The 18,680-nt window shown below is 41.6% G+C and overlaps 1 protein-coding gene across 1 annotated transcript; it reads left to right on the forward strand.

Annotated features, from left to right (window-relative positions):
* Positions 1-416: 416 nt before the first annotated feature.
* On the forward strand, positions 417-2,881 carry LOC141021456 (protein RAFTIN 1B-like). The gene is made up of 3 exons (XM_073497321.1): positions 417-561; positions 1,211-1,316; positions 1,452-2,881. Exons 1-3 carry the CDS (start codon positions 511-513, stop codon positions 2,387-2,389), a joined length of 1,095 nt encoding a protein of 364 aa, XP_073353422.1. The 5' UTR covers positions 417-510; the 3' UTR covers positions 2,390-2,881.
* Positions 2,882-18,680: the final 15,799 nt, after the last annotated feature.

Genomic DNA, 18,680 nt, shown 5'->3' on the forward strand with positions numbered 1-18,680 from the left:
ATAAAATTTGTCTACCAAATGCCTCCTAGTGGTATGACCAGAGGTAGTGTTTTATTACTACTTAAAAACATTAGAAACACTAGGTGAACTCCACTATTTTGGTAGTTACTTTGCCTTGCTAGAGTAGAGCTCAAGGAAGTGCTTCCTACATTGCCTATCTACGATGGCCACAGTTTCCCGGAAGATGTGGCGCCCCTGCAAGCCATTCTATATTAAGATTGGCTTAGCAGCCATGCACCATTAAGATTGGCTTAGCAGCCATTTATTAAGTAGTCCTTAGCATCCATAAGTCATTAAGATTAGGAGCCATTCATTAATATATGATTCCCTTATTGGCAGCCTTTGTATATTACATCTTCTAGGAGAGAACATGATAGGTAATTAGACTATCACATGCGGTACCAGCTTGACACCTTCTAAAGTTCTACTATAAGTATCAGCATACCCTGGCCGGCTTAGTCGGAACATCTGGGGCTTGACTGATTCATCAGAATATCTCAGTTGCTTTCCATGGCGCGACGCCTCCACTCTGCTATAATCGCCACCTTCGTTCTGCTTGCGGTAATCGTTTACTCGTGACATTCCAAAATAATTATGTCTTTACAGTTTCGTGCTAAATCTAACTTCCTTATAAAGCTTTGGTTAAGTTTATAGAAATATCCATAAATAACTGTCTGTGGCATGAACTATAAAGAGTATATGTTTTGACAATACATTTATTTGATATTGTATATATATGTTAGGGTGCATTTTTCCTATTCTCGGGAGTAGCTAATCCCATCTTTAATAAACCATATTGTGGATTGTGTGTATAATCATTTATCAGTTTTGATTATGTTTGTATACTCATTTTAATATACTTCAAATCTTAGTATCTGATTTTTTTTTCAGAAGAGCCCATATTTTGTAATACATTATTATAATACTATTATAATTGTGTATAAAATAAGTATAATCATATATTGTATATATACTTGCATACTTTTTATATATACTATCCTAGATGGTCCAATATGATCATATGCTCCGTCTACATACACCACGTTGTCTCATATGTATACATCATAAATCTATCTAGAGAAAAAATGCACCCTAGGAGTTGTTCGGACGACGAGGTGGACGAAAAACAATGGATAGAATTTTGATCTTTAGTATTAGGTATAGGTATATAGATAAAGCCACCAATTTTAATCTGTCGTGTTACGTCCAGGTTGGACAGTGTAGCAATGCAGTCCCGACGGAGGCTGAAGTGTACTGGCGCACCGTCCTGCCCGATTCTCCGCTCCCGGACCCCATCCTCAAGCTCCTCCATCCTGGTCAGTCCATTACTCGCTTTATTAATTATTAATATCTCATAATTATGATTATTATAATACGAAAGAAGGTCGTAGGAAAAATCATGATTACATATGGCTAATGCTCACGGCTGGTCTACATACTTTACGGTGCAGAGACCAGCTCTGTGAAGAAACCAAAGGATGATACGGTTGCTGAAGCGTACTCCCTGACATGGTTAATGTGGGGGCTTCGCTCGCGCTCTGGGCCGACCAAGCACTCGTCTCCCAGGCCATCATCAAAGGATGAAACGGTTGCTGAAGCGTACTCCCTGACATGGTTAATGTGGGGGCTCCGCTCTCTCTCCGGACCGAAGAAGCACTCGTCTCCCGGGCCATCTCACGACCGTGACCACAGCGCCGACGAGTATCTGGCCCGAGGGCTCTTCTTCCATGAGGAGGCAGTCCAAGTAGGCAAGACCATGACCTTATACTTCCCTTTGGCAGCCAGTGCACCGCTAGGGCTGTTGCCGCGTCATGTGGCGGACTCAATTCCATTCTCGGCGTCCTCGCTGCCGACCGCCCTCGCGCGGCTTGGCGTCGCTAATAACTCCGTGCAGGCAGCCAACATGGAGGAGACGCTATACATGTGTGACCTGCCGCCAAAAGCAGGCGAGGCCAAATTCTGCGCTACGTCACTGGAAGCCCTGGTCGAGGGAACCATGGCGGCGCTCGGCACCCGCAACGTCCGGCCGATGGCCTCCGACCTACCCCGCTCAGGGGCACCTAAGCAACCGTACGCCGTCCGAGCTGTGCACCCGGTGGACGGATCGAGCTTCGTGTCATGCCACGACCATAACTATCCCTACACTGTCTACATGTGCCATAACACACCCGCAACGAGGGCGTACATGGTGGAGATGGAGGGTGCCCATAGTGGCCTTGCCGTCACTGTCGCCGCTATTTGCCACACTGACACGTCCCACTGGGACGCGGAGCATTTCTCCTTCAAGGTCCTCGGCACCAAGCCTGGTGACGGACCAATCTGCCACTATCTGCCGTATGGGCACAACGTGTGGGTCAAGAAGGAGGCAAATCGCTCGTCATCGTCCTAAGAAACTGCGCTCTGCCGTCCGTACCAAGATTGGTCTATGTTGTGTGTGCGTCTATGTTGCAATCTTCACATCCGTGTGATACGTAGATTGTTCTATGTTGTGTGTGAGCCTATCTACCAGTCATCTTTAATTTGCATCCACATGCCATGTTGCTTTTCATATATACCGGCCCACTGATGTAGATTGTACTCCTATATACTTCCTGCAAGGCCTTGCCATCATATCAGAGTACGGTCCATATGTAATAAGGGCAGCTTGTGCTTGTTTTCATTTAACCATATAATTGATGTTACTTGTACCCATTTTCATTATCAAGAACACGCTATCATCAGTTAGGACACTGATATCTGGAGTAGAGTTCGTAAAGGGAACCAACAGGGGAGTTGGGAGCAGGTCCATAAATGCTTATACTGTTAAGGATTCTGCTACGAGAAATTCCATAAATTTTTAGGATTGTTTTGTTGGATTATTTAAATTAATCCATAAATTTCTATCTAATTTGCCCACACATGTCATTACGAAAGGTAATGCAAATGTAATCTCTAAATTAGCATGTGAACCCTAGTCACTAACGAATACTCCAAGTTGTATCTAGATTAACCACCTTTATCATTATATAAAACAAAGCAAAATATCCCTGAATCTGAGTATGCTTATACATACTAATATAAACTCTTATATCAATTCAATGACAACCATAATGTATGCAATATGTGTTTCTAAATTACACCGAAGTAGTTAACTATAAGTATAATCCTACGTGCCTCCATGTACACTGTGAAATTAGACGCTGATAAGTACAATCTAGCCGATCTGCTCATGCAATTTCCACTTGTAGCGTCATCCTCGCAAGTGAGCAGAGTAAGCAGTGGAAGTGGTAGTCGTGGTGTTTTTTCGCCAATTCATAGTGGTCTCATCATAGTTTATGTAGCCTTTTTTTTTCTATTTGCTTTTCGCTCTCACGTGCATACAGGCTTTGTGTAACGGACATGTGTAATAAACAAACGCGAGTAAATTGCACAGTTGATCCTTAAAGTATTTTCCGATTATCGTTTGGATCTGCAAAGCTATGAAATCGTCCATTAAGCTCCCTGATGTATTTAACTGACATACGAGTCCCCTAGGAGCCGACATGGCCGCCCTATCCATGTCAAATTTTCATTTCATCATCCATGGCTGCTACCTCAGTTGTCGTCTTGGGCTAGTCAATAGTGCGGAGTAACTTACACTTGGCTATAAAGCGATAGAGTAGGGTGTAGTTAGGTTTTAGTCCCGAAGAAGGTTTCCTAGTCATGTTCTTAGTCCATTTGTGGATTACTCAAGTTGTAAAACTTCAATAACAATACTTTGCTTCAAATAAATTTGGTCTGTATGGGAGCACCTAGAGATCTACATTTGCTTTCTACAACCATGTGACAGTTGTTTCAAGATTAGGAAAGTGAAACTCAAATATGAATTGTCAGTGTCTGGACAAGATTTAGACCAATTACAGTGCACGAGCAACCCTAGAAGAATAATGGATTATGATTGGTTTACTTTTACAATTTTCTGTCGCTAATTGCAAGTGTCGTGCCAGATTGAGGACCAGACATGTTCAACAAAAATTGCTCTCACATATACGAGAGGAAAAATGTATGAGCACGAGCATAGTGGGGGCAGTAGGCACCTTCAAGAGCACAGTGGGGTGGCAACCGTACATCCATCCTTAGGGAATCACATAGCATATTGTGGCATAGCCCTGCAAAGCAGAGGAAAATTTACTATTTGTACTCACCTTGTCACATGTATCCACATAACAAACGTTGCACATAACTAAACATCGAAGAATCAAATGCAACATTTTTAACAATCCAATGCTCATTCCTCTCTCTCTCTCTCTCTCTCTCTCTCTCTCTCTCTCTCTCTCTCTCTCTCTCTTTGCGAGGATCATTCCTTTCTCTTTCACGAGGCTAAAACATCATAATAAGAATTTACACTAATCCTCAAATGGTAGATATCCCCTTTGAATCTAAAAAATTTATAAACCACATCCCAAGTCTGTTGACCCCAGTCCAGCAATTGCGCATGAAGAAGCCAGCATCATAAATATTGAGCAACATAAGCTATCAATTGTTTATAGTATGTTCCAAAATTAATGGAGACCGCTAGGCATCAGACTACTGACATTTGCTACCTATCAGACTAGTCTGTGGCCATTCGATTGGAAGCATGCACATCGTCCCATCCTCTAACAGAACTCCATGCGTGCGTGAGTCAGTTTGCATGCAGGATTTCACATCAATTATGATTAATTCCTTTCCTATTTTTCCTAACAATTGCTCTCCAAATGTAGAGACTATTAATTAAGCTATTTTATTTGTTTCCATTCGTGAGGAGCAATGCTTCCTAAACAAGATTGTTGCTTCTCAAAAGAATTGATTTGCTTCCTAAAACTGCTTAATAATGTTGGAAAGTACGACTATTTCTCGTAAAATCCGGCAGTTAATTATGATCTTTTTTAAGATGTATTTCTTTACTGATCGTACCATAATTTTTATGCCATGGAAGCACTCTTGTTGATGCATGGAAGCATCATTTTGGGAATGATGTCAAATCCCATTTTTTTTAGGAAATAATTTGGGAAAGTACAAATATTTCACACAACTATATTCCGCAATTAACTATAATATTGTAAAGATGTGTATATTTATAGATGGCAACATGATTTATACCACAGAAGCATTCTTTCCGATGCACGGAAGCATCATTTCCTGGTGTATGTAATGGGAACAAACTCTTTATAGTATAGGAAAACATTTTGTCTGTTCCCCGAGCATAGTTGTAAGGAAGCATTTGTAGTGTGATGGAGCATAGTAATAGCAAAAAATCAGTGTGGAAGCAAAAGAAGCACAGAGAATTAAAACAGAACCACATGGTATGAGCAAAAAATTACAACTCTTTTATTTAATAAAAAAAATGGAACATATTACAATGTCAGTATTTCAACTTTCGCCCATCCGTCGTCGCACTAAATGGGCTCATCAATAAAAAACACCATACACACCATAATCTTCATGCACTGGTAGAAAAAGGCCCATTTGTCCTGGTTCCAGAGGCCCATTTGTCCCGGTTCTCGAACCGGGACTAAAGGGTCGGGACTAAAGCCCAATACCTTTAGTCCCAGTTCGCTTACGAACCGGGACAGATGGGGCTTCACGTGGCCGCTGCGGCGAGCCCAGGCAGGAGGATCTTTAGTCCCGGTTGGTAACACCACACCAACCGCGACCAAAGAGCATCCACGCGTCAACAGCTCAGGAGCTGGGGTTTTGTTTTTTTAGGGGGGGGGGGGGGGGGGTTGGGGGTTTTGGAGGGTTAATTTGGGGGTTTCATATATTGTGTTAGCTAGCTAATAGCTAAAGAGAAGTGCCCTTTCTTATATCCGTGCTTGGTCGACGCTACGTACTATACGTATAGAGAGGACTCGACACGCTAGCTAGTAAGAAAATGAAGGAAACCATTAAGTACAGAAGATCGTCATGAACATATACAGAGAGAAGTGATCGACCTCTCCTTCTCCGAGAGATTGGTCGAACAACAAGTTTCCGTATATCTATCCGACGCTACTAACTACATATATACAATATAAGATCTCTTACAATCCCTAACATCTGAAGTCAAGTTCCACATGGTATTCTCCGGCTTTATTGATGACGTGGTCAAGAAAGAATCCCGCCAATTCCTCTTGAATTGCTCGTATGCGATCTTGTGGTAGGAGATCATCCTGCATCTGCCAGATCTAAATCGAATAAGCGGGTCAATACATGTGTATGAATGAAACTCAACACAAATGATGGTAATAAAATAAAATTACGAATATTTTTGCTTACGCACTTCATACTGTTTTTTAGAGTTGCCCCGCTTATTCTTGGCCGTCTCGTCATAGATGTACTCGCAAACGTAGTATCCACAAAAATCATTCCCGCGTTCCTGCCATAAGCACTTTACGAGAAATAAAGGTCAATCAAGCTGATAAGCAAGCATGCTAAATGGTATTGATGAAACTAGCTAGAATCAATGGGAGATGCGCTGAACTAGGTAGTAGTACTTACTTTCGAGTGTTTAAATTTTAGCTCGGTCGGCAGTCCCGGAGAAATTGCGGTGAACTCTTTCCAAACCCTGCCAGACAAAGAAAATAATTACTTGATATCAGGAAATGAACAAAGTTGCCGATATGGTGCGATAATGATTGATTGAACTTACTTCTGGAGCATTTCAGTCATTTCCGCATACTCCTGGGGATCTTTTCGTCTCGAGTCTAAGACGGTTACTAGTCCCTGCTCAAGCTTAATCTCTAGGAGAATAAAGTGGTAGCTGCGCACGCATGCATAACTCATCAGTTACATTACTATAACCTCGAGTAATAAGGGGCACCGAATATGCACAAGACAGTAACACTCACTTGAAGTTGTAAGGAAAGAGTATTTTATCTTTGCTTTGATTTTTGAGCAACGATTTGAGCAAGTTGTCCTCGGTTTCTGAGACATTCTTTTTAACCGTCCATTCATGCGAGTGTGCTTTTCTGTATTCGACGATTTTCAATCTGCATAATATAGTGAGGATAATTATATATACATGCAATAAAAGAGCTGAGCTATATATAGAGACTTAATTACAGAAAATAGTACTTACAGACAGTAGCAAGCCACGAGTGATTTGTCGAGGGCCTTTTGATTGTAGAACTAGAAAAACTCGTCAAAATCCAATGTCATAGATTAATGTCATAGATTTGTGCTTTTCTGCATTCGACGATCTTCAATCTGCATAATATAGTGAGGATAATTATATATACATGCAATGAAAGAGCTGAGCTATATATAGAGACTTAATTACAGAAAGTAGTACTTACAGACAGTAGCAAGCCACGAGTGATTTATCGAGGGCCTTTTGATTGTAGAACTGGAAAAACTTGTCAAAATCAACAGTTAACAGTTCTTGTCCAATGAAGTGGTGGTCCTCTTTAATTCTCATCGACAAAGCATCCTTCCCAGACTCGCTGCAGGTTTTCATGTACCATTCATGGAATCTTCGCATCATCGTTGTTAGAGCAAGAATTCCATATTTGACGAGAGGCTTCCCGTACTGGTATCTGAATTCGTCCGCCTCCATTGTATCAAAATGTACATCGTCGGCAGGTAATCACCAGGATTGGTACGGGCAGCATCTGCGGCAGATTTGCGACGATATCGCTAGACACCTTGAGTGGGGGCATGATTGGTTAGCCTGTTCGCCGAGCTGGGGGATTTTTTTCCCACTTATTCGTTCTTCTAACCTTTTGTCACTTGAAGTAGTTTCCGACCGAGGCGCATCTTCAAGTGTCTTCTTAAGACATCGGACATGGTTGTCATCCGGCGTACACGGTGGTGGTCGCTTCAGGGCATTCATAGTGCGCTGAGCTTTCACCGGATCTATCTTCTCCTTCGGAGGTGGAGGTTTCTTTGCAAAAAAGTCCTTCACATAGGCTTCACATATCTCCGCATTTTCCTCCACGGTCCTCTTGTATGGTAACTTCTCTAGAGGCTTGAGAGATGGACCGTATCTGTATTGCCTCCCGCCTCTGGCTGTACTGCTAGCCGCCGGAGCAGCCGGAGCGGCGGCGACTGTCTTCATTTGTTGCTTACGAGGCGGAGAAGGAGGTGGAGTGCTCCCACGCGCCGGAGGAGCCGGAGCGGCGGCGGCTGTCTTCTGTCGTTGCTAACGAGGCGGAGGAGGAGGCGGACTGCTCGGACGCCCCGGAGGAGGCGGAGTGCCGGCCTCACGCGCCGGAGCAGCCGGAGAAGGAGGCGGAATGCCTTGATCACTCGCCGGAGGAGGAGGAGGACGCGGAGTGCCCTAACTCGCTGGAGGAGGAGGAGGCGGCGGAGGCGTCCAGTTCAGAAGCTTGATGTGCTCCTTCTGCCATAGACATGGAGTCTTCAGAGCAAGACCTAGCTGAGTCTCCCCTTCACCGGTAGGGTGGCCAACCTCGAGCTCCTCAAATCCCTCTGTTATTTCATCCACCATCACAACAACGTAGCCTTGTGGAATCAGACGATAGTGAAAAGTTGCGACGGGTTCAGGAGGTGCAACGGAGCCGACAGCCGCCTTGACTTTGAGGTTCTGCCATTGCGTCATAAGCTGGCAATGTTGAGCCTCCGTGATAGCATCCACGGGGTAGCTAGGAGCTGTGAAGTCAGGCTGCTGAACGAGCTCGGTGGAAGCCACGCTGCTTCTCCGCTGAGATGGTGGGGTAGTTTCGGCACCTCGCTGGCTCTCAACTTGTTCCTCTAGCTTTTGTACCCTTGCATTCAGCTTCTGCAGTTCGCTCTGTTCCAGTTTCCTCTTCCTCTCCCGGGTTTTGTAACCGCCTCCGCCGGGAAACCCAACCTTCCATGCAACGGAGCCTGGCGTGCCTAATAACCCACAAGTATAGGGGAGCGCAATAGTTTTCGAGGGTAGAGTATTCAACCCAAATTTATAGATTCGACACAAGGGGAGCCAAAGAATATTTGAAGGTATTAGCAGCTGAGTTGTCAATTAAACCACACCTGGAGATTAATTATCTGCAGCAAGTAATCAGTAGCACAGTAATATGATAGTTTTGATAGTAGTGACAGCAGCAACGGTAACAGTAACAGTGATAGCAGTAATTTTGTAGCAATTGAAACAGTGATGATAGCAGTAGTAACATAGCAGAAACAATATAAGATAAATTCGTAGGCATTGGATCGGTGACTTGTTGGATGATATTGATCATGTGACAATTATAACCTAGGGCGATACGGCACTAGCTCCAGTTCATTGATATAATGTAGGGATGTATTCCGTAAATAGTCATACGTGCTTTATTAAAAAAAACTTGCATGACATCTTTTGTCCTACCCTCCCGTGGCAGCGGGGTCCATATTGGAAACTAAGGGATATTAAGGCCTCCTTTTAATAGAGAACCGAACACATAGTGAATACATGAACTCCTCAAACTACGGTCATCACCGCGAGTGGGCCCGGTTGTTGTCACTCCGGGGTTGTCGGATCATAACCGTAGTAGGCGTCTATAACTTGCAAGATCGGATCTAAAACATGGATATAATGATGAATTCATAAATGGTTCAGATCTGAGTTCATGGCACCCAGGCCCAAAGTGACAAGCATTAAGCATAACAAAGTCATAGCAACATCAATCTAAGAACATATTGGATACTAGAGATCAGGCCCTAACAAAACTAACTCGATTATGATGAATCTCATCCAACTCCTCACGGACCAGCGAGCCTACGAAGGAATTACTCACTCCCGGTGGGGAGCATCATGGAATTGGCGATGAAGATGGGTTGGTGATGACGAAGAACGAATATCCCCCTCTCCGGGGGCCCAGACGGACTCCAGACCTGCCCTCCCGAGGAAGAACAGGGGTTGGCGACGGCTCCATCTCGTGGATCGTGATAGTTCTTTCTCCCTGATTTTTTTTCTGGAAATATGTGATTTTATAGTATCAGGGGGGTCGTCAGCGGGGCCACCAGGTGGGTACAACCCACCTGGGCGCTCCAGGAGAGGGGGGCGCGCCTTGATGGGTTGTGCCCCACCAGGGCCCCCTCTCCGGTGGGTCTTGGCTCTAGAAATTCTCATTATCGATATAAAAAATCCTCGCAAAGTTTCGTTCCATTCCAAGAACTTTTATTTCTGCAAAAAATCAACACCATGGTAGTTCTGCTGAAAACAGCGTCAGTCCGGGGTTAGTTTCATTCAAATCATGCAAATTAGAGTCCAAAACAAGAGGAAAAGCGTGAGAAAAAGTAGATACGTTGGAGACGTATCAACTCCCCCAAGCTTAAACCGTTGCTTGTCCTCAAGCAATTCAGTTGATAAACTGAAAGTGAGAAAGAAAAACTTTTACGAACTCTTTTTCTCTTGTTTGCATAAAAAAGCTTAAACAACACCCAGGTTTTCAGCCAGCATTATAACTAACCATGTCGACAATAACTCTTAAAGATTATAATGACTCATATCAATGACATAATCAGCTAGAGAGCAATAATAAGATATCTCAAATGGCAACACGTTGTCAAAACAACCATGATATAATATGACAATAATGGTATCTCACTAGCCCTTTCTGAGACCGCAAAACATAAATGCGGAGCACCTCCAAAGTTCAAGCAGCGACTAAACATTGTAATTCATGGATCATGGTAGAAAAGATCCAGTCATGATGCACCCAACATTAGCTATACATAATGCATAAATCATGACAATTGTGCTCTACTCAGTTTCTGGCGCTTGTTTTAGAAGGTGATGACACAACATATAAAAGTAAAAAGAAAGTCCCTTCGCAGAGGGAAGCAGGGATTTGGAGAGGTGCCAGAGCTCAATTTTTAAAAGAGAGATAGATGATTATTTTGAGACATGCACCCTTCTTATTCACTTCACGACCATTATTTATCAACATCTTCCATGCTAAGCACGCTAGTGGCGGTTCCCAAGCGATAAAAGTAAAGGTTTTGACTCCATTGGAAGTTTTTGTTTGATTAATCCAGATATGAACTCTTTTTCATGTTTGCAGTTAGGGACTGGGCATCCCTATTACCGCCCATTTTCTCGTGCGATGGCGAGTGAATAAACACTCGACCTGAGAATGACCCGCTTAGCACGGAAGATATCGACCACCTCCTGTCGTTCCATGAACGATCCAGGCACACAAAAAGGATAATTTTTAGAAGTTTTTAGAGGTGGCACATGCAAATTTACTTAGGATGGCAGGGTAATACCGTATATAGGTAGGTATGGTGGACTCATCTGGAATAACTTTGGGTTCAAGGGTTTTTGATGTACAAGCAGAGTTCCCACTTAGTACAGGCGAAGGCTAGCAATTAAGATTGAGAAGCGGCCAGCTAGAGAGCAACAACGATCATAACCATGCATTATGCATAAGTAACATTGGACACTAGCATGAGTAGGATATGAACACCATGAACATAAATATCATAGAGGCTATGTTGGTTTTGATTCAACTACATGCATAAACATGTGCCAAGTTAAGCCACTCGAACATTCAGAGGAGGATACCATATTATCATACTACATCACAATCATCTTAACGCAATGTTGATATCCAAGATAAATCATTATTCACTCCTAGCTATTTATGCATGGCATGAGAAACTATAATCTCTAATTGTCATTGCAAATATGTTTAATCATAATGGGCTAAATCATGGGCACTAGGTTAAACATATTTACACAAACAAAACAAGTCGAGTTCATACCAGTTTCTCTTTGCCACGACCAGTTCATCGAATATCGTCATTATTGCCTTTCACTTGCACAACCGAATGATGTGAAAATAATAATAATGCAAGAGTGCCGTGGACTAAGCTGGAATCTACAAAACATTTTATTCAACAGGAGAAGACAAGGTAAAATGGGTTCTTTATTAATTCAACAGTTATTCGTATGAGAGCCACTCAACATTTTCATTGTGGTCCTCATCTCGGTAAGACTCGAATAAAAAGAAAATAATTTCAGAGAAACACACTGAAATATTTTGGAGTTTTTGATTTTCTTCAACAAGCAAATAAAAAGCAAAAACGAGAAAAACTATTTACACGGGAAAGCTCCCAACAAGCAAAAGAAGAACAAGGAAATCTTTTTTTGGATTTTATTTTTAGTACTACTACTAAGCATGCATAGAAAGTAAATTACTACAACTAATAATTTTTTTGTTTTTTTCTAAAGTTTTTCAATCACACAAGAAGAAAGCAAGAAAATAAATCTAAGCATGGATGATACAATGAAAAAGTGTGAACACCGACAAATGGAATGATATGTAGACATGAATATAATGTCGATGACAAACACGTACTCCCCCAAGCTTAGGCTTTTGGCCTAACTTGGTAGTCGATCAGTAGCCTGCAGGGTAGTAGTCAGCGTGGTAGCTCACAGAGGCTCTGGGTGCGGATGCCTCGGCACACCGTGCCGCCAGCACTACTGTGTTGTGAGCTCGGGCCTCGCTCTCAAGAACAAAATATCTTTCATTGCTGTTATCGTCAAAAAGAGCAGTGATACGTCTCCGTCGTATCTATAATTTTTTATTGTTCCATGCCAATATTATGCAACTTTCATATACTTTTGGCAACTTTTTATACTATTTTTGGGACTAACATATTGATCCAGTGCCTAGTGCCAGTTCCTGTTTGTTGCATGTTTTTTGTTTCGCAGAAAATCCATATCAAACAGAGTCCAAACGGGATAAAAACTGACGGAGATTTTCTTTGGAATATATGTGATTTTTGGGAAGAAGAATCAACACGAGACGATGCCCGAGGGGGCCACGAGGTAGGCAGGCGCGCCCCTGACCCTCGTGGCCACCCCGTAAGGCGGTTGGTGCCCTTATTTCCCCGCAAGAAAGCTAATTTCCGGATAGAGATCGTGTCCAAAATTCAGCCCAATCGGAGTTACGGATCTCCCGTTATAAAAGAAACGGTGAAAGGCCAGGTCTAAGAGCGCAGAAACAGAGAGAGACAGAGAGACAGATCCAATCTCGGAGGGGCTCTCGCCCCTCCCACGCCATGGAGACCATGGACCAGAGGGGAAACCCTTCTCCCATCTAGGGAGGAGGTCAAGGAAGAAGAAGAAGAAGAAGGGGGGCCCTCTCCCACTCTCTTCCGGTGGCGCCGGAACGCTGCCGTGGCCACCATCATCATCACCGCGATCTTCACCAACACCTCCGCCATCTTCACCAACATCTCCATCACCTTCCCCCCTCTATCTATAGCGGTCCACTCTCCTGCAACCCGCTGTACCCTCTACTTGAACATGGTGCTTTATGCTTCATATTATTATCCAATGATGTGTTGCCATCCTATGATGTCTGAGTAGATTTTCGTTGTCCTATCGGTGGTTGATGAATTGCTATGATTGATTTAATTTTCTTGTGGTTATGTTGCTGTCCTTTGGTGCCCATCATATGAGCGCGCGCGTGGATCAGATCATAGGGTTAGTTGTTTGTTGATAGGACTATGTATTGGAGGGCAAGAGTGACAGAAGCTTCAACCTGGCATAGAAATTGATGCATACGGGATTGAAGGGGGACCAATATATCTTAATGCTATGGTTGGGTTTTACCTTAATGAACGTTAGTAGTTGTGGATGCTTGCTAATAGTTCCAATCATAAGTGCATAGAATTCCAAGTCAGGGATGACATGCTAGCAGTGGCCTCTCCCACATAATACTTGCTATCGGTCTAGTAAAGTAGTCAATTGCTTAGGGACAATTTCGCAACTCCTACCACCACTTTTCCACACTCGCTATATTTACTTTATTGTGTTTTTATCTAAACAGCCCCTAGTTTTTATTTACGTGCTCTTTATTATCTTGCAAACCTATCCAACAACACCTACAAAGTACTTCTAGTTTCATACTTGTTCTAGGTAAAGCAAACGCTAAGCGTACGTAGAGTTGTATCGGTGGTCGATAGAACTTGAGGGAATATTTGTTCTACCTTTAGCTCCTCGTTGGGTTCGACACTCTTACTTATCGGAAGAGGCTACAATTGATCCCCTATACTTGTGGGTTATCAAGACCTTTTTCTAGCGCCGTTGCCGGGGAGTCATAGCGTGGGGTGAATATTCTCGTGTGTGCTTGTTTGCTTTATCACTAAGTAATTTTTATTTGCTGTTCTTAGTTGTTCTCTATCTTTAGTTATGGATATGGAACACGAAATACCAAAAAAATTAGGTGTACTTGCTACTCATGGAGATGGGGAACCTCCTAAAACCCTCGATGATCATTATCTGAAAAATATTATGTAACACTTTGATAATCCTGAGAAAACCTCATTCAATTATGTAATGGGAGACACGTTGGATCAACGTGAATACTTTAGGTATTATCGCTTGACTCAAAAAGGGAAACTATTATGGGATCAAATTTATATGTTGAAGTGGTATGCTAGGCAACTATGCTTGATATATGATTATACTTGTTGCTCTAGGATGAAGTCTCCACACGTTCCCTTTTCATGCAAATTTAATGATAATGAAACCTTGGCTTATTATGCTAGAGGTATATATGATTACTATGATGTGGAACAAATAGAAGAATTTATTGCTTTTATGGGTGCTTATAAAATTGAATCTGTATTTAAAGAGTGTGAAAATCTTTATGATGCTGTTTATAGACCTGAAAATTTAGCTATCCTTAAATATTGCTATGAGAATTATGAATACAATGCCGATATTGATGCATTTATTGAGAAAGTCTCCGCTGTCCAAGAAGAGACTAATATTTTGTAGGAGTCTATGGAAGAAGAAATTAATGACGTTGTGAGCTCATTGGATGAAAAAGATGAGGAGGAGAGCGAAGAACAAAAGGAGGAAGAGCGGATTGATCACCCGTGCCCACATTCTAATGAGAGTAACTCTTCAACTCATACATTGTTTAATTTCCCTTCGTGCTTACCGAAGGACAAATGCTATGATGATTGTTATGATCTCGTTGATTCTATTGAAATATCCCTTTTTGATGATGCTTGATATGCTTGTGGCCAAGATGCCAATATGAATTATGCTTATGGAGATGAACTTGCTATAGTTCCTTATGTTAAACATGAAATTGTTGCTATTGCACCCACACATGATAGTCCTATCATCTTTTTGAATTCTCCCGACTACACTACATCGGAGAAGTTTGCCCTTATTAAGGATTATATTGATGAGTTGCCTTTTACCGTTGCACATGATGATTTTGATGAATATAATATGCATGTGCTTGCTACTCCTACTTGCAATTATTATGAAAGAGGAACTATATCTCCACCTCTCTATGTTTCCCACATGATAAAATTGCAAGAAACTGCTTATGCTATGCATTGGCCTTTACTATGTGTGCATGAATTGTTCTTTTATGACATGCCGATGCATAGGAAGAGAGTTAGACTTCGTCATTACATGATATATGTTACTTTGTTCTCACTACTAAATTACAAATCATTGTTAATTAAGATTGGCTTTGATATACCTTGGGATCCGGGTGGATCCATTACTTGAGCACTATATGCCTAGCTTAATGCCTTTAAAGAAAGCGCTGCCAGGGAGACAACCCGGAAGTTTTAGAGAGTCATTTATTTCTGTTGAGTGCTTTCATATAGTTTAAAAACAAAAAAAATAAAGAGGGGAACCCAAAACTTTTCAAAAAGGAAAGTGAAAGTGAGAGAGACAAGCATTGTTGAAGTGGGGGAGCTCCTTGAACTTTTTTCATGCTCATGGAAACTTTGTGAATCTTGATTACAGAAACTTTTCAAAAATAATAATTATCCCCTTGTACAATTCCATTGTATTATAAAAATAATGTGCCAAGGTTTTGCCTTTAGGATGTTTACAATGCTTGTTGGTTTGTGCGGTGCAGGACAGGAACTTTGGCTGTAGTGCGCGATTTTTAATTTTTTACTGGAACGTCAAATGGTTCTGATTCTTTTTGCACTGTATTTCTGTACACATTTTTTTTCCTAATTTTGGCAGAAGTTTTCAAGTATCAGAAGTATGGTGAATGTTCAGATTATTACAGACTGTTCTGTTTTAGACAGATTCTGTTTTTGATGCATAGTTTGCTTGTTTTGATGAAACTATTAATTTCTATCAGTGGATTAAGCCATGAAAAAGTTATATTAAAGTAGACATAATGCAAAAACAAAATATGAATTGGTTTGCAACAGTACTTAGAGTAGTGATTTGCTTTATTATACTAATGGATCTTACCGAGTTTTCTGTTGAAGTTTTGTGTGGATGAAGTGTTCGATGATCGAGAAGGTCTCGATGTGAGAAGAAGGAAGAGAGGCAAGAGCTCAAGCTTGGGGATGCCCGAGGCACCCCAAGTAAATATTCAAGGATACTCAAGCGTCTAAGCTTGGGGATGCCCCGGAAGGCATCCCCTCTTTCTTCAACAAGTATCGGTATGTTTTCGGATTCGTTTCGTTCATGTGATATGTGCAAATCTTGGAGCGTCGTGTGCTTTTTAATTTTCTTTTAATAAATGCACCATGCTGGCATGAGATGGTCCTTGGTTTATTTTTAGAATGCTCTTTGCACTTCACTTATATTCTTTGAGTATGGCTTTATAGAATGCTTCATGTGCTTCACTTATATCATTTGAAGTTTGGATTGCCTGTTTCTCTTTACATAGACAACCGCCATTTGTAGAATGCCCTTTTGCTTCACTTATAATTGTTGGAGCATGGGCATATCTTTTGTAGAAAGAATTAAACTCTCTTGCTTCACTTATATCTATTTAGAGAGATGACAGGAATTGGTCATTCACATGGTTAGTCATAAAATCCTACATAAAACTTGTAGGTCACTGAATATGATATGTTTGATTCCTTGCAATAGTTTTGTGATATAAAGATGGTGATATTGGAGTCATGCTAGTGGGTAGTTGTGGATCGTAGAAATACTTGTGTTGAGGTTTGTGATTCCCGTATCATGCACGTATGGTGAACCGTTATGTAACGAAGTTGGAGCATGAGGTATTTATTGTTTGTCTTCCTTATGAGTGGCGGTCGGGGACGAGCGATGGTCTTTTCCTACCAATCTACCCCCCTAGGGGCATGCGTAGTAGTACTTTGCTTCGAGGGCTAATAAACTTTTGCAATAAGTATATGAGTTCTTTATGACTAATGTGAGTCCATGGATTATACACACTCTAACCCTTCCATCATTGCTAGCCTCTTCGGAACCGTGCATTGCCCTTTCTCACCTCGAGAGTGGGTGCAAACTTCGCCGGTACATCCAAACCCCATGATACGATACGCTCTATCACACATAAGCCTCCTTATATCTTCCTCAAAACAGCCACCATACCTACCTATCATGGCATTTCCATAGCCATTCCGAGATATATTGCCATGCAACTTCCATCATCATCATATACATGACTTGAGCATTTATTGTCATATTGCTTTGCATGATCGTAAGATAGCTAGCATGATGTTTTAATGGCTTCTCCATTTTTTATGTCATTGCTACGCTAGATCATTGCACATCCCGGTACACCACCGGAGGCATTCATATAGAGTCATATATTTGTTCTAGTATCGAGTTGAAATATTGAGTTGTAAGTAAATAAAAGTGTGATGATCATCATTATTAGAGCATTACCCCAGTGAGGAAAGGATGATGGAGACTATGATTCCCCCACAAGTCGGGATGAGACTCCGGACTTTAAAAAAAAATAAAAGAGGCCAAAGAAGCCCATAAAAAACAAAACAAAAAACAAAAAAATGAGAGAAAAAGTGAGAAAGGGGAATGTTACTATCCTTTTACCACACTTGTGCTTTAGAGTAGCACCATGTTCTTCATATAGAGAGTCTCTTGAGTTATCACTTTCATATACTAGTGGGAATTTTCATTATAGAACTTGGCTTGTATATTCTGATGATGGGCTTCCTCAAATGCCTGAGGTCTTCATGAGCAAGCAAGTTGGATGCACACCCACTTAGTTTCAGTTTGAGCTTTCATACACTTATAGCTCTAGTGCATCCGTTGCATGGCAATCCCTACTCCTCACATTGACATCAATTGATGGGCATCTCCATAGCTCGTTGATTAGCCGCGTCGATGTGAGACTTTCTCCTTTTTGTCTTCTCCACACAACCTCCACCATCATATTCTATTCCACCTATAGTGCTATGTCCATGGCTCACGCTCATGTATTGCATGAAAGTTGAAAAGGTTTGAGAACATCAAAAGTATGAAACAATTGCTCGGCTTGTCATCGGGGTTGTGCATGATTTGAATATTTTGTGTGGTGAAGATGGAGCATAGCCCGACCATATGATTTTGTAGGGATAACTTTCTTTGGCCATGTTATTTTGAAAAGACATGATTTCTTTATTAGTATGCTTGAAGTATTATTGTCTTAATGTCAAATGATTGACTATTGCTTTGAATCACTCGTGTCTTAATATTCATGCCATGATTAGATACATGATCAAGATTATGCTAGGTAGCATTCCACATCAAAAATTATCTTTTTTATCATTTACCTACCCGAGGACGAGCAGGAATTAAGCTTGGGGATGCTGATACGTCTCCAACGTATCTATAATTTTTGATTGTTCCATGCCAATATTATGCAACTTTCATATACTTTTGGCAACTTTTTATACTATTTTTGGGACTAACATATTGATCCAGTGCCAGTTCCTGTTTGTTGCATGTTTTTTGTTTTGCAGAAAATCCATATCAAACGGAGTCCAAATGGGATAAAAACTGACGGAGATTT

The sequence above is a fragment of the Aegilops tauschii genome, chromosome 4 (assembly GCF_002575655.3).
Source record: "Aegilops tauschii subsp. strangulata cultivar AL8/78 chromosome 4, Aet v6.0, whole genome shotgun sequence".
In the NCBI taxonomy this organism is placed as follows: Eukaryota; Viridiplantae; Streptophyta; class Magnoliopsida; order Poales; family Poaceae; genus Aegilops; species Aegilops tauschii.